This window comes from Poecilia reticulata, chromosome 7, assembly GCF_904066995.2.
Source record: "Poecilia reticulata chromosome 7, P_reticulata-male-v2, whole genome shotgun sequence".
Taxonomy (NCBI): domain Eukaryota; kingdom Metazoa; phylum Chordata; class Actinopteri; order Cyprinodontiformes; family Poeciliidae; genus Poecilia; species Poecilia reticulata.
This window is the reverse complement of record NC_088836.1, coordinates 25,695,643-25,711,996: the sequence shown is the minus strand read 5'-3', so window position 1 is coordinate 25,711,996 and position 16,354 is coordinate 25,695,643. Positions and strand designations below refer to the sequence as shown.

At 38.0% G+C, this 16,354-nt stretch overlaps 1 protein-coding gene across 1 annotated transcript; it reads left to right on the top strand.

Moving 5' to 3' along the window:
* The first annotated feature begins 44 nt into the window (after positions 1-44).
* Positions 45-14,585, top strand: LOC103467692 (matrix remodeling-associated protein 8). Its single transcript, XM_008414306.2, has 10 exons — positions 45-201; positions 6,468-6,494; positions 6,581-6,886; positions 7,341-7,442; positions 7,516-7,977; positions 10,654-10,818; positions 10,919-10,949; positions 12,339-12,418; positions 12,531-12,584; positions 12,667-14,585. Exons 1-10 carry the CDS (start codon positions 69-71, stop codon positions 12,690-12,692), a joined length of 1,386 nt encoding a protein of 461 aa, XP_008412528.2. The 5' UTR covers positions 45-68; the 3' UTR covers positions 12,693-14,585.
* Positions 14,586-16,354: the final 1,769 nt, after the last annotated feature.

Below are 16,354 nucleotides of genomic sequence, written 5' to 3'. Positions count from 1 at the left end.
GTTGAATTTCATGGCCTGGTGAAGGTGGAGCTTGTGGAGCTTCAGCCTGCAGGAACACAACAGAACCCATGCAGCTGCTGCAGCTTCGCAAAATCTTTAGTGTTTTAACAACTGATGTGCGCAACAACACCACCTCTGACGGAGCCACATCTGCTGCAAGCGCCGAGGAGAAGATGCGCCTAGATATGAATCTCCTGCAGAGTAAGTCCATTGTTTTTTTTAATTATTATTATTGTTATTATTTTTTTTATCATTCTTATTCTTGTAGAACTTGAAAAAAGTCGCAAAGGAATGTTTGTTGTAATTGAATCCAGGTTACGAAGAAAAGAAAAAGCTTATCTGTCTAGATATCTGTCCACTTAAACCTAAACATCAGAGATTAAGTCATAAAATCTGATAAGTGGGTAGTCACACTGATGACAGCTACAACACAGAGGGCCGCATGTAAACTTGTATTTTGTGGTTAACAATATGCTGGTTACGGCAGCAGAAAATGACACACTGAGGCGTTTTTCTCCCAGGAGGGTCAGATCAACTCATAGAAAACCATATTTTACTGTGTTCTTTCTGAATCCTGTCATGTTTTATGCTTGCTTGGTGACTGTAATAAAATAAAACCCTCACAAGCACTGATCCCCCCCCCCCAGATAAAGATCTATTATTAAACTGTCAGTCTTAGTACTTTGTAGATACATTGAGTTTTTATGCAAGTTTCTCTCTTTTTTTTAGGTTTGATCAATAGTTGCCTCTTGCCTTTTTTCCCCCTTTTGTTGCAGTTATGCAGGTGCCATTTTTGTTGTTGTTTCTTTTGCTGTTTTTCTAGCAGAAAAATGAGGGAGTTTTTACAGTGAGAAAAGCCCATAATGCAGGAAGGAAATTAAACTAAATCAAAATGCTTTTTCTGTATGATTCATTATAAACAAACTGGGTTTTTAACTTTTACTGCCACCTACTGTAACTTCATGACGTATTAAGAGGTTTACTGTATTTTGTGTGTAAAAAGAGCTGAAAAACACCAACTTAATTTGAGAAATATGTAATAAAACTTCGTTAAGTTATTAAAATAGTTCCTAAGTTATTTAGTTAACTCCCTTGTGTTTTTCATGTATTAAATGTCTGAAATGTAACTTTCTGAAATTTGCAGACTATCTGAAGTATGTATTTATGTCTCAGGAAACAAACTCTTCAGGTTTTCCGTTCTGAATATAAAAGGTTTGAGTTTTTTACTCATAAAACATAAACTTCAGCCTTCAGTACGGCTGTTCGGCTGCGACTGGCTTCGTCCTGCTTTTGCACTCTTGCAGTGATCTGAGTGTTTTTTTTGCTTTATGGATTCAGCCCAATGTGTTTCCAGTTAACTGCGGTCTGAGAGCAGGAGTCAGCACAATCCAGCAGCCAGTCATTATACGTGTCAGTAATGAGTGTTTTCACCACGAGTGGGTCGCTTTGGGTCCGGGGCGACGTGGAGCAGGAGGAGGGGGATTCATCCGCAGCATGTTTATGATGGTCGGGTCTGTTTTAATGATCGACCACAAACAGCAGAGCGGCATGGAAAAGATGAGAACTGCTGTTTTGATTTGGACCGTAGCTGCAAGCAGGCAGTCATTGGAGGCAGCAAATGACAGGGAAAGAGGAATAAGTGTGTTTAGACTCTGAGGAGGCCAGTCACCCTTCGTCCCACTCCGTCCAGCTTACAGTGGCCCACACATCACATCATAAGGAAGTGGTACAGTGTCATCAAATAGTGCATTTATTTCTATAGATTCAAGTGTTGCACCTTATGAAAAACAACATTCTTAACATCACACAAGACCACTAACATATTTTTAAGTTAAAAAAAGTAGAACATTATTGAAAAGTTTGTTTATTTTAGCAACTTTATCACAAAGATAAACACGTTATATTGATTAATTACACAAAATTAAACAATTAAAAGCCTTTATTTTTGTTAGTTGTGATTATTTTCCACTCAAAGCTAATGGAAATATGACTTTTAAAATTAAAACATTACATTAGGCCAATAAAAGAATATGTATTTTAAAAAATAAGTGTAGACTTCATAAAAAGTATGTTAAATACCTGCTTTAAAGTTATTTTTAAAGGTAGATTAATATTTAATCTGACAAATGAAACTCATTGGGATTTAAAATTAAGATAATGCTTAAAATGATCTGTTTCTCTGATTTTACTTTTTACAGGCATGTGTTTTAGTAAAATGAACATTGTTCTTTTATTTGATATTTTATTTTCTTAGTATTTATTTACAGAAAATGAGAAATGGGCAAAACAAGAAAAAAGATGCAGAGCTTTCGGACCTCAAATAATGCAAATAAAACAAGTTCATATTCATTTAGAAACAACAGTACTGCTGTTTTAACTCAGGAAGAGTTCAGAAATCAGTATTTGATGGAATAACCAGAAGATTTCATGTATAATTTATTGAATGTGACTGCATTATGTTATGGCCTAATGTGAAGGCTTCTGACTTGACAGTTGTTCATCAGACAGAAAGAAAAAAAGAGTAATTGCAGAAGAAGTCGCCTGTTCACAAAGTGTCCAAGCATGTTGATGGAAAGTTGAGTGGAAGAAAAAAGTGCACCAGCAACACAGATAACTGCAGCCTTGAGAGATTTGTGAAGCAAAGACAATTCAAGAGTTACAATGGAGAAGGGAAAAATATGCTTAATTGTTTTAACTGAATATTGTAATTATAAGAGAAACTGAATCAACACTAGCTATCCGGGATAATTACGAAAGTAAACACTTGAAATATATCACTCTGCATGTAATGACTCTGTATAACATGAATTACATTTTTTAAATATAACTGCTGAAATAAAAGAAGTTTTAAAAGACATTCAGATCCATGTTGTTAGGTAGAAATGTTTTGATGAAACGAACCTTGAATGCCATTTCTAAAACTCATCTGTGTCCTCAGTTCACTCACCATGTCTCAGTTGGTGTCTGAACGTTTAGCTGACTCTGCAGACAAACATTTGTCACGCTTAGACTTGTGACTGCGTGATGAGTAACCCACACACTCACACAACTCTAGAATGACAACATTTCTGCTTACAGATCAAGTTTATTTTTACAACTTCGCTTTTCTTTACCTTACAAGATTCTGCTTCATGCGGTTCGAGTGACGGCAGCCATTTGCTAAATATCAGTTATTATCTCTGGTAATGCAGTAGCACGTAGTTAAGCCCTAAAACAGTCTGATGAGTCAATGCCAGTGTTTTATAAGAGACAATTACAGGGGCTGAGGCACTTTTGTTTCAACGTCTGCATTGCACGCTTCGGTGGAAGAAAATAAGTCAGTAAAGTTTTCCAGAATGAGATGTTTTATGTGGGGTCGGTGCGACTTCCAATGATTCACTTCCTGCTAAAGCGCCCCCCGTTGGTTGAAGAAAAATCCACAGAAAAGCCGCATGTTCAAAGCTTGGGGAAAAAGTAGCGGCTTTTAGTCCGAAAAATACGGTTCTTTGGCAAAGTACTAAAAAACAACCGCTGTCCTGATTTGCTCTCCAGTGAAAAATGGGTTTGACCGACAGACCGGCCCACCAGGTCATGTCTGCAAGATTACAGTTAAAAATTGTCACCCCATTGTTGCCAACTCAGCAACTTTCTTGCTATAATGAGCAAAATTTCAGACAAAATAAAATTGGTATTGCCCAAAATCGGAATTGGCAGGTTAGGCTTTTTTAAAGATCGGTAATCGGCGATCAATGCAATGTCAAATTTATTTATTTAGCACTTTAAAAACAGGTTTAAAACTGCACCAAAGTGCTGTACAAAGATAATAATAGAATAAGTTGATGAAAAAGAAAAATAACACGAGAAAAAATATAAGTATAATGTTAAAATAATAAGAGTAATAATAAGTAAAACCACACACACAAAAAAGAAAAACCAGATCGGCCAGAAAACTGCAATCGGTGCAAACCTACTGCAAAATTCATACAATTTTCTGTGAAAGTAACAAAAATTAAAGTAAACTAATGTTTTAAATACAATTAAAAAATGAAGAACATTTTTAGTTTAAAGTGCAAAACATGTAATACCTGTAACTGTTAAAATGTTACAAAACATAGATTTTTATACTTACAATGCACTTTGTTTTTCTTTTTCCGACTTTTAAAAAAATCCTGTAGCCACTTTTATATGTTCAACCCTAAAATAAAAATCTATAGTCAGACTAGATTCTATTTGTATCCATTCTCCAGAAATATTTCTTTGAAAATAGTAAAATGTATTTTTCTTGTAAGTTTGAGAAAAATAGCAACCAGTTGACAGGAAGTGGGAGAGGTGCATGTGTCACTATGCATCATTCAGCCAGCTAAGAACTCTGGGATTTTTTTTCAAGCCACTCATTAAAAATAGTCTGTGTTGTAGAAGTTGTAGGAAAAAATGGGTCAGAGGTTTTTATCAGACTGATTCTGTGTTTTTCCCCTATTTCATGTAAAAACAAATTATTACAACGCAACAGATGCTGTCATTTTTTCCAAAGAATCTTCAACTGTTGTAAAATATACACACGACAGAGTTTGAACTACTTACAAAAGTCAAACCATTAAAAGTTTATTTCCTCTTGCTATTTATCCACTGAACAATTTAGACGTTCCACAGAACTCAATCTGTTTTTTTCTTCTTCTTCGTGTCCAACATGAACATTCAACACAAACTGTGAAACAGCACTTGGGGGTTTATGGCTTGGTGTTTTCACTGGAGGTCCAGAGGAAACACAGGTGTTTGGTCAGGTTCCTGGACGTAGGAGAACAGGCTGTGGCTTGAATTAGAGCCTCTGCAGGATCACGGCCCTGCAGAGAGCCATCAGCTGCCACCATGAATAGAGGCTCTGTGTGCTCTGGCAGCATCCACCTCCACTGGCCTTTCAGTAAACAGACAGCCAAAAAGCACCGAGTGATTAGAAATAGAAAGTAAGCCCTAGGAAAGTCACCAGAAGAAGAAAAGACAAACAAGAAAATTTTTCAGGGTATATTGTATATATTTAGGGATGTTTTTCTGAGTGACTCCACTTTGGGATTTTAGTTTCACCCTGTTGTTTTTTATATTTTCTCTTTTGTGACTTTGAACTGAACCCACATCTGCTGAATCTGAAAGTTTTTACTGCCTTTGTCCAAAAGCAGTACTGCAGCTTTAAGGATGAAAGAGCCTCACAAAGTGGTGAAAAAGTATTTGCTCCCTTAAAATGCATTTTTTTTTTTTTTTTTAGGTTTTTGGATCATAAATTCCAATATCAGTCAAAGATAAGTTGAGTAAATACAAAAACCAGTGGTCAAATATAGGTTTTATTTATTAGTTTGTTACGGCATCCTGTGGAAAACATAATACAAACTTTTTTGTGATTTTCACATGTATTAGAGAGCTGGATTAAAATTGATCTGCAACTCTGTGGCCTGAATCCAACGTGAAGGAGGCTAAAATGTTTCAAAGAACAACAAATTTTGCCCCAAACTAAAGAAATTCAAGGACAGATGAGAAACAAAGGTGGCTTAATTTGCCCTTCTCAGAGCCTGACAGGCGGGCCGCCACCGGTAGAAGTTGGTCTGTTTTGCCCTGTGTATTGTCTTGAAGGCGTAACGCCAGGTTAGTGGAACAATTAGTTTCCTCCACACTAACAGAAGTTTGTGAAGCTATATTATGTGTTTTCTTCAATGTGATAACTTATATTTTGTCAAGAGTGTTCATTTTTCCAAGGTTAGTTACACTTAGTTTTCTATGTTTTTTCAACAGAATTAGGACTATTTTGGTCAAGTTTTTATTCTAATTTGATTTAAAGGACTCCAATCTTCTGACTAAATTGATTACATTTTTGTGACATTATCACAGTGTATTAATTAAATGTTACAAACCTATGTGAGATATGCATTTTAATGCTCATATTGTTCAGTGTATTGACCTGATTGAGCAAAACCAATGTGATTTTTGGATTCAGATAATCAAAATTACTCTTAAATGATTGAAAAAGCTCAATTTTTGGTTGCTGACCAATGTTATTTAAGTTGAGGTTTGCAGATTATTTTGTTTAGAGTGAAAGTAAAACCAATATTTAAATATAACCGATTTAGTAAATCGTTAATATTGAGTACAATCCAAGTCTACTGTCATGTCAGAACATGACAGTAGACTCCATATTTATTATATATTCAATGTTTGACTGATATTAAAGCTCTATTGGAGAAAATGTGTATGTTGTAAACAGGTTTATTTGAAGACCCTGGAATGTGTGGCCATTTTAAAGCACTCATGTTTTGTTATTAGAGACTGAAGTATAGGAATTGGAGGTGGTTTGCCCAGGGCGCCAAACAGGGTAGGACCACCTCTGTTGCTAAGGTGCTATTACTCCAGTAAACCACTTTGAGGGCAGTGGCCGACCCAAAAGAACCCAGAACAACATATAAAATAAATGCATCAAAATCTAACCACCATGTCTTTTTTTTCAGTTCTTGCTGTGATTTTTCTGCCACAAGGTAAAACATTCATCCTTCTGCGCAATGTCTTCATAGAAGACGAATTTATGATTAATTTATGAAAATGTGTTGATGCGTTGTGTCAGCTTGGGGTCAAAGCAGCAGCAGCAGGCCTGCTGTGGTGGAGGCCAAGAACATCACCCTCCCTGCAGGCTCCAAGGCCGTCCTGCCCTGCCACAGCCCCCGCATGGTGTGGACCCAGGACCGGCTGAAGGACCGTCAGAGGGTGGTCCACTGGGACGTCGTTCACAGCAGCCCGGAATATTCGGTGGAGCGAGTTTTGGACATGTCGCCTGGAGCTCGGCAGAGGGTTTATAACGGCTTCAATAAGGGACGCGTCTCCATCCCGGACTCGGCTTTCAACGACGGAAACTTCTCGCTCGTCATCAACAGTGAGGCTGTTTTGGTTTTCTGTAGCGCTACAGTGCCTCGTAAAAGTATTAACAGCCATTAAATATTTTGTGTTTACAGTCATAAACTTCAGTGTGAAACGTGGAAAATTGCTGTTTTTTAAAAATTATTATTATTGTCTCAAAAACTGTTTTGCTAACTAGCTAAGCCTGGTGGTAGGGGGCGCTGTAGGGCTGTCATCCAGCAGCCTTCCATGTTATAAATAAAAATGCTAAAAGTTGCCAGGAAATTTGGAAAATATCACTAGGTAATATGTTATTGAAAGACTTTAACAATACCTAAACACCAACTATGAAGTGTTGAGAGGCAAATGTTTAAAAAACCAAAATTAAATAAACAATGCTTAGCCTGGTGGGGTTGCAAGTAAAGCCTGGTGGCCCGCCAGGCTTAAAATAGAGGGAAACCTTGGTTGAGTGTTTTTTTTTTGTCTTTCAGATGTTGTAAACACAGACAAAGGAGTTTATACTTGCAACTTGCACCATCACTACTGTCAGATTCACGAGTCCATTCAGATCCAGCTCAACGTCACCAAGTCAGGTGAGGCCATCTGGCAGCGCGGCAGAATAATTCAAACTGTCAGCTGAGATTCACAACGATGTGGTTCTTCCAGCTCGGAAAGAGAAGCGCTACTGGGACGGAGAGAAGACGGTGTTGGTGGTGCTGCTGGGCAGCTCCATCGTGCTGCCCTGCGTGAACCGCCGGGCCCTCTGGAGAGACGGCCTCCAGGAGGACCAGCAGCAGGTGGCGCACTGGGACTTCCAGCCCCCCGGGGTGCGTCCCAACAAGGCTGACCGACTGGTGGACCTCTATGCCTCCGGAGAGCGGCGGGATTACGGGCCTTTGTTTGCCCAGAGCAAAATTAGCGTGGCAGAGGACGCGTTCACGTATGGCGACTTCTCGCTGTCCATCTCTGACCTGACGCCTGAGGACAAAGGCCTGTACTCCTGCCACCTGCACCACCACTACTGCGGTCTGCACGAGAGGCGCATCTTCAGGCTGACCGTGGGACCTTCACTACCACGCGAACCCACAACGCCTCCGAGAATCTTCTTGAACGATGAGCTGGAACCAAGTAAGTGAGTCAGGCTTAAGAGAGTTTGACCAGAGATTTGTTTTTCGGACATCTACTGCTCCTGCTTTCCTCTCTTGGCTTCCTGGGACGAGTGTGGACAGAGGGAGTTGATTACTCTGGGTGTTTTTCATATTTACAGGCATAGTTGGCCAGTTAACTCAGACTCTGCTCCTGCCAAGTTTCTCCTCAGTCCTCCCTGTTTTTCTGCTTGAGCTAAAGAGGGAGGAGGTTCTATTGAAGGAATGTAGAGACGAGTCGAGTGAGAAAGAAACAAAGAGGTGAAAGGAAAAGGAGGCAAATCTTCTGTAGCTTGATGACCACTAATGTGGGATTTTTTAAATCAGTTTCTTTTGCCTTTCTTTCTTCAAAAGCTTTAAACCGCCTGCAGTGGAAGTGGTGTAAATTTCCCCACCAACTGTTTTATATTTTATAACGCTTTGTGGAGCTTCACACATTTTAACTGCGCTTACTTGAAGGAGCAGACCAAGCAAAGTGCTGTAATTTTGGTGTTAGGGTGGGGATATCTTGCCTTTTTGTTCTGCTTTAGCCTAATTTTCCAGAAAGTCCCGGCCCTCTGTCTAGACCAGTGCGGTATCGGCTCTGCTGTTTATTCTTTCTCAAGCAGCCTCTGCTGATGTGTATCGGCGTCTGGCAGGGCCATGTTTACTCGCAGTCAGAGGAAGTCCATCTACATCTGTTCAACATCTGGGCCAGCTGTTACATGAAAGAACAAGGCGAGGCTGAATGCATGTCAGACTATAGATCCTCCTCCCCTCTTCAATGGCTGCCAGCCCGTTTAATAACGCTGTAAATTACGCTGAGAGGAAAAGAAATGCACATGTGGAGCCGTGGGATCCAAATTTCTACAAGGTGTTCAGCCTCTCTTCCCACACTGTCGATCTAATCTCGAACGGTTTGCTCTCTCCCAGGTTTCAGAGCGTCTTTATCACAAACGACAAATGTCAGGAGAGCTTTTCTTTTTCACGCTGCAATCGCTCACGTCGAGTACAAACCGACCGCGTCCTGCTTATCACAAAGAAAACATTTTGCAAGCTGTCAACAATTCAGCTCAAATCTCAGTCTTTGAAAATGAAGATGCTTTGCTTCGGTTCATTGACTTGCAAATGATTCATGGCCCGCTGAGCAAAAGAAAACAACATAAAAAACAAAGGAGAGAGCGAGTTTCTGCGAGCAGCATATGTGAAACAGCCTTTGACGCGAACAGGCTCGTCTGATCTGTCGGGGTGATGTTAATGGGCGGCTCCGGCTCTCTGCAGGTCAGTTGTTCTCCAGAGAGGCACTGACCTCAGACTTGTCTCCATTTGCATGCATATTAGCTACATTATACAGTGACAGCTGATAATTAGCTCCAACAGTGGGTGGTGGAGGTGTTTTGTTTTTCCTTCACGTTTGGCTGGTTTTGGAAGCCAGAGGTTTTCTAATCAGCCATCTTCCTACCTTCAAGGAAAGAAAAAATAAAAACCCTCTCTTCTCCACCTGTACGATTTGCTTTCATCACAAAAACAAAGTCGCCTTCATCCTGTTGCCTGTTTACTGCCCAGCATTGAGCTGAATGATTCGTTTTCCACTCACGCAGCAGCTGGATTTCTGGGTGTTTGCGAGAAGACTTAAAAATCGCTGTGAATGGAAAACTAATGCAGACATGCAGGCCGACCACATTACTGAAATTGCCTCGGCTTCCTCACATTTCTCCTCTTTTCTGGTCAGTCTTGTGTTTTTACTGAGGAGAAGAAAGAAATAGCAGCTGCATGACACCGGGCCTGGAAGCCATTACGCCGTTCTGACATTTAACTCCCTGCTTTCCCTCTTCTCTCTGGAGGGAACAAAAACTATTCAGTGCGTTTTCTTTCCAAAGGTATTCAGACCCTTTTAAACCTTTTTTCCTTTAAATGTTCAGTAATTCTGAGTAAATATTTCAAAAAGTCACATTTCGCTTTTTTCAGGGTGTCTTTACAAGCTTTGCACATCTGGACTGGAATATTTGCTCATTTTTCTTTGCACAATAGCTAAACCTAAATCTTATGTTTTTAATTGGATTTAGCTCTGTGTTGACTGAGCCTAACACCTGAATATGCTTTGATTTTTAAAGCATTTCATCATAGATCTTGCTGTATGTTAAGAGTCTTGATCTCTGCTTCAGGCTCAAGTTGTTTTGTTTTTTTAATTGTTTTGGATTTAGCTTCATCCATCTTCCATCAGCTCTGAACAGCTTCCCTTCCCCTGCTGGAGAAAAGCATTCCCCAAGCATAATGCTTCTTCCACCATGTTTGAATGTTATGCTCATGATAATAACCAGCTCTAGTTTCTGCCACAAATAATATTTTGCACATATTTCACTTACGGTATCATCTGGGTAGAGTCCTTTCTCCTTCATCTTATGTTAACTGTATTTATTAATTAGGTGGCTTTTAAAGGAAATTTTATTTATGGGCGTCAGAATATAAAGGCACGCTGCACATATCGGAATTTTGTTGGCTAAAAATCTTTTCAAACCATTTTTATGCACTGATTTGTTTTGTCAAATAAAATCCTGATGAATGCATTAGAGTTTGAGCTATGCTAACATTAAATTGTTATCATTTAAACTGTTATCTCTTAAAGTTGCGTCACTAGAGGCCCTTGTTCGATTTTTCCCTCCTTTTTTTCTGCCTCCAGAGACGGAGGAGGTTTCAGAGGACAGCCCCCGCGTGGTGAACGTCTTCCTCCCTGAACAACGGGGTTATTTCGTGCAGCACCTTGGCTACTTCCTGGCAACCTTCCTGCTGCTGGCTTTCATTGTCATCGCTGTCATCATGTTGACTAGGCGACGGAAAAAGAGAGGTAATCTCTTTGTTTTTTAGCTGCAGTCTTTCATTCTGCTTTAATGTTTAATCTGAACATTTCGTGCATTTTCATTCTCATCACTGGTTGCTTGTTTCAGGGTTGGAGTACGAAATGGGTAGATCTGTCGGGTAAGACATGATTATTTACTAAATACTAAAATATTCTCCTTTTATGTTATGTTAGTGACATAACATAAAAATGTAGTGCTACATAAGCACTACATAAGAGTGCTTATGTAGTGCTGGAGTACTCACTTTTAACCCAGAAAAGGAATTAGGAATTAGATTAGTCACTCTTCAGTTTATTTTTATAGAAACTGTAGAATACTCTCTATTTAGACCAATATTCTACTTCTTGGATTAATTTTGTTATGCAGAGAGACTCCTATTATTGCAAACTAGAAAAGGAATTAGAACAAACTTAGAATCCAGAAAAAAAAGATTCTTCCAGAACAGCAACGTTTAGTTTTTAATATTACTTAGAAACTGAGGAGTACTCATTACTTTTACAAATTTAGAACACATTTAGAAAGTCCAGATAATGCGTACTTACATTTATTTAGCACCCCAGAACAGACAGGGATTAAACCAAACTTAGAATCCAGAAAAACTACCTTAGCAACTGCATTTTAGACTCTGGTTCTTCCAAACCAGAAAAGGAATTAGACCAGAGGATACTTACTTGTACTTATCTAGCAACTCTGAGTAGGAGTACCGTATTTTCCAGACTATAGAGCGCACCTCGCTATAAGCCGCACCTACACGTTTTTTGAAAAAAAAAAAAACTGGAAACGTACATATATAACTCGCTGGCATCTCCGCTGCTCTTGGTTTTCACAAGGACACAGCAAAGGGCTGGATCCTTAATAAACCTGATGGATTTATTAAAGACGCAGCCCTCCGTCTCCAACGCCGAACCATTTATTCGTTCACGCCGAGTTTACGTGCAGCGGCTCTATTTCCCTCCTGTACTGCCAGATCAATAGCCCTCAACTTAAAAGCGGCATCTTTTTCTTCGTGTTGTTTCCATGATGAGGTGGTAGGAGTTTGAAGAAATTTCTCCGTGAAATGAAAATCAGCACTTTCTAAATGAAAATCAACGCTTTCTTCTTTGATTTCCAATTTTGACTTCCATTGATTCTCTTCCTGCTAAAGCGCCCCCTGGTGGTTGAAGAAAAATCGACAGAAAAGCCCCACCGGGCTACAAGCCGCATGGTTGGGGAAAATGTAGCGGCTTATAGTTCGAATAATACGGTATCTAGTTTATCTAGTTTATATACTTTAGATCAACATTATTAGACTATTTTTAGACTCCTGTTCCAACCCAGAAATGGAATTAGATCAGAGGATACTTAGCAACCCTGAACAGGAGTTTACATACTTCAGATCAATATTAGATTCCTTTTCTTCTTTTGCTCTTTCCCTTGGTTTGTTATTTTGTTTGTATTTCCTTTTAATTCCTGTAAAACACTTTGTATAGCCTTGTTGCTGAAAAAGCCCTACCTTATATGTGTGCAGTGGGACTATAATCAGTGAAGGTGAGATAGCATTAGACTGCACAGAGATGAGGACTTACAACCAAGACTCCTTGAATCCAGGTACACTGAACCTAATTTATCCTCAAGCAGCAAACAAACATGGCTTCTTCTGGCTACTAATCTGCTTTTTTTTTTTGTCTGGTTATCCTTGTGTTTTCTCCCAACTCCACAGAATTCAAAAACAACCTACTGAAAGAAAGAGATATGGTGAAAGAGTGCAATAAGGGTGAGGCATTCTTCAATGTAAGTGCTGGAAAACACAACCAGACACAGAAAGCTGAAGGCTGCCTGCCCTCTTTCTCTTGCAGAATTTGATGGGAAGATGTGGAAGTGAGCGAGCATTTCTAAGATGCTGCTGGCAGGTCCAGGGCAAACACCGGCGGCGCAAAGAACGACAGAGGAAGAAGGAAAAAAAAAGTAATAATGACACAGGAAATCCAGGAGAAAACACAGGAGGATTACTCCCTCTGCTGTAACAAGAGCAAACAAAGCTTTTCCACTTTGAATGGCTTTACTCTTTACTTTTTACCCCTTTTTTCTCATATATGTATAGCTTGCAATTTGATCAACAAAACTATATGGTTAGTTAGATTTTGTCCATGTTTTTTCTTCAGTTGTTGTTTAAAATCATTCAGTTTGTTGCTATATGTGCTATGCATGCTCTCACATCACTCTTTTTTTATTTTCTACATTTTTTTTATTTCAATCTTTTGCAGAAATTCAAATGTACTGTAACATGTAAACTGTACAATACAAAACAATTCAGTCTTATTTATGAAGCACTTTAAAGTAACACTCTTGGCAAAAGTGCTAAAATAAAACAGACATAAAAACAAATCAACAATTAAAACATTAAAGCTAAACACCTCAAGCTGAGTCAAAAGCCAAAAAGCTATTATAAAAATAAACTATAAGGTCAGTTTATGATTGAGACATGTAAACGTGATTAACCTTAATATGGGCAGTGTGGTTCTCAGCCCAGGGTGGTATCTGGTTGGGAGTTTTTAAAGCATATATGCTTGTCCAGTACACTGGGGAGTGAGCGCCCCCGTGTGTTGGGAAGGTAAAAAACGTTCAGCTCCGGAAGTCTAAGTCAACCACATCACATATTTCTTCCAAATGCAGCAGTTTTCTTTCCTTAATGTGCTCATCTAGTTTCACATATAACTTTTTTGGTTGTTATAATTTACAAATATGTGCAGCATCAAGGTGAATTAGCTCAGTTCTGATTCTGACATGGCAACGTTTTGAGATTGAGGTGCAAAATATGGCCTGTAATCACATTTTGTGGAGGGTGAAAAATATTAGCTGCTAAAACTTGGAGGTTATTGGGTGAGTTTTAGTGTCAATCTCGAGGCCCGGGGGCCAAATCTGGCCCGCTGTAGCTTTTTATGTGGCCCTCCTGACTCCAAATTACATCAAGTCCCACCATTTTTTTTTTTCACAATCAGAAATATTCACTCAAAATCAGCCACATTTTTTACTGCATATTTTCTTCAAAAATGGCCAAAAACATTGGGTTTAAGTCACTGCTACCTCAGCCAATGTCAAGCTGCAGTCCATGACTGATGAGGTGAGTAACAAAAAGTCGTATTTAACTTCATACATAAGCACAAATACAAAAACTCCTCACAAATATTTCTGAATCAACGCCACAAAATCTGTGATTTTGATAGCAAAATTACACATAAACAATCACAAAATCTTGAACGGACAGCTAATTATTAACAGTTTAATGGGTTTTATCAATACATTCTGGCACAAACATTCAACTTTAATTTTGATACGGCCCAAAATGAAAGTTTGTAGAGGGTTTGTGTGCGCATGGGGAAGATCATCCAGGTATTTGTTAATGAACAAATAAAGAACCCCAACTTATTTTCTTCCTCAAATTCCCATTTAAAAGTTTTTCCTCAAAAGAAAAATTTATTTTCTAACCAACAGTGGTCCGAACTGAGGGCTCAGTCAGTGGAAACTCAGGAAATATCTGAATATTCCAGTAAAAGATTAAATTGTACTTGTTTGCCTCAAGTATGTAGAATGTCATGACCTGGTTAGTACATCACTGATTTTATTAAGGTAACCTGCATGTCAAGCTTACAGTTTCTATGAACTGTGCAGGTATTTGTGTCTGTTATTGTAAATCACAAGCGATATCCCCGTCTGCCAATTATTAGCACACCTCAGTGCCTGTTTCTCTGAAATAAAGATTTTCTATCATTACAAATATTTTCTTCGGATTAATTAAGGGAGCTTGGAATTAAAATCAAAACAAAAAATGTTAATTTTAATTTTAAATTTTTTATTTTTATTTTTACAAAAACTAATGATAATACTGACTTTTAAATTAAGAAAAGTGATGCAATGGACTACACAATCATGGGAAGACTACTATTCCAGCAGCTAAGTCAAAAAAAGATAAGCAGCAAAAATTGAAAGTTGAGTGGAAGGAAAAAAGTGAGGTGGATAAAGACTCATATGCAAAAGCAAAGCCCATCTGCTGAATCTGAAGAAGATTTGTAACCTGTGACCAGAGTCGATTCTTCCAGACAAACATCCAGGAATTGTACTTGAACGGTGCATTCATTGAGCTGCTGCTGAATCAGAAACAACGTTGGAACCGTCTTACCTGGGCTACGGAGATAAAAGACGAAGGACTTTTAGATTAAAGGGAATTTCTCATTTCATTTGTAACATAAGTTGACAGAGTTTAAGTTTGGGAGCCGTGTGAGTTCAGCTGTTGACCACCGAGTTTTATCGAGTCCAAAATCAACACTGTAATCGACTAGAACATTTTAGACAGGAAAGCTTCGTGGAGATTCTGATTCCAGTTTCCGCCACAGCTTGGTACTCTAAACACTACCAGTAACTGGTTTGACTGGGAAAACTGGCCTGAGTCCCACAGAGAACCGTATGGTCCAGAGGAAGACAATCTGAGCTACACTAATATAGATCCTACATACACAGACTGATGTTTCAAAACCTTTATTTCTGTTAATTGAATGAAAACATTACATTTAAAATTAGAAAATGATATCACACCAATAAAAAAAATAAAAAAATAAAAATGAAAAGCATGTTTAATTTTAATGTGACTCATGCTCATAGAATATATACTGCTCAAAAAAATAAAGGGAACACTTCAGTATTTACTTAAATGTTAAAGCGTTCCCTTTATTTTTTGAAGCAGTGGTATATTCGAGTTTGTTAAATATAATATTTTATAGCAGAAACTTTAAGCAGAAATGTTTTTGATAATGAGTCTGTTTTGTTTTTAGAACAGCTGAAGCTCCCGGATGTTTTAGAAGTATTTGTTTAGTCATAAAATATTTAGATTTTCTCAGAAACTGGATTTTTTTGATTTGTCTTTAGCTGTAAACCATAATAATCTGAATCAAAAGGTTCAAACTTTTTGAAACAGGGGCTAAAACTGTATCTATATATATATATATATATATATATATATATATATATATAAAGCAAAAACAATTATTTTGTAAAATAAAGCTAAGTACACAATAGCTTAAAGAAATGTACTAGCCTAATTTCTTTACAGGAATCATCTTTAAATCGTTTTAGATGTGTTCTAGGCTGCAAGAACATGATATGAATGAGTCCCTCCTTAAAAAACAAACAAAAAAATTATTTAACCTATATTTAATACTTTTGAGTAAAAGTTACTGTATGTTTGAGATGTTATGTACTGTCAAATTATGTCAAATTAAAAGAAAAATAGTCTGTGTCTTGCTAAAGATTTCTAGTTTAAGATTATTTTAATTTTATCAGTCAAAATGTCACTTTCTTTAAGCAGAACAGCCTGGTGGATTAAATCTGCAATAAATATCTCCTAATCTAAATTAACTGGAATAAAATCACTTTTTACCGTTTCAGTTTGACTAAAACGACTAAAACAAACTCATTTATAAAATATATTATTTATTGTGATGCATCTTTATTTTTTATGTAAAAAAATAAATAAATAAAAAGACGTGCCTA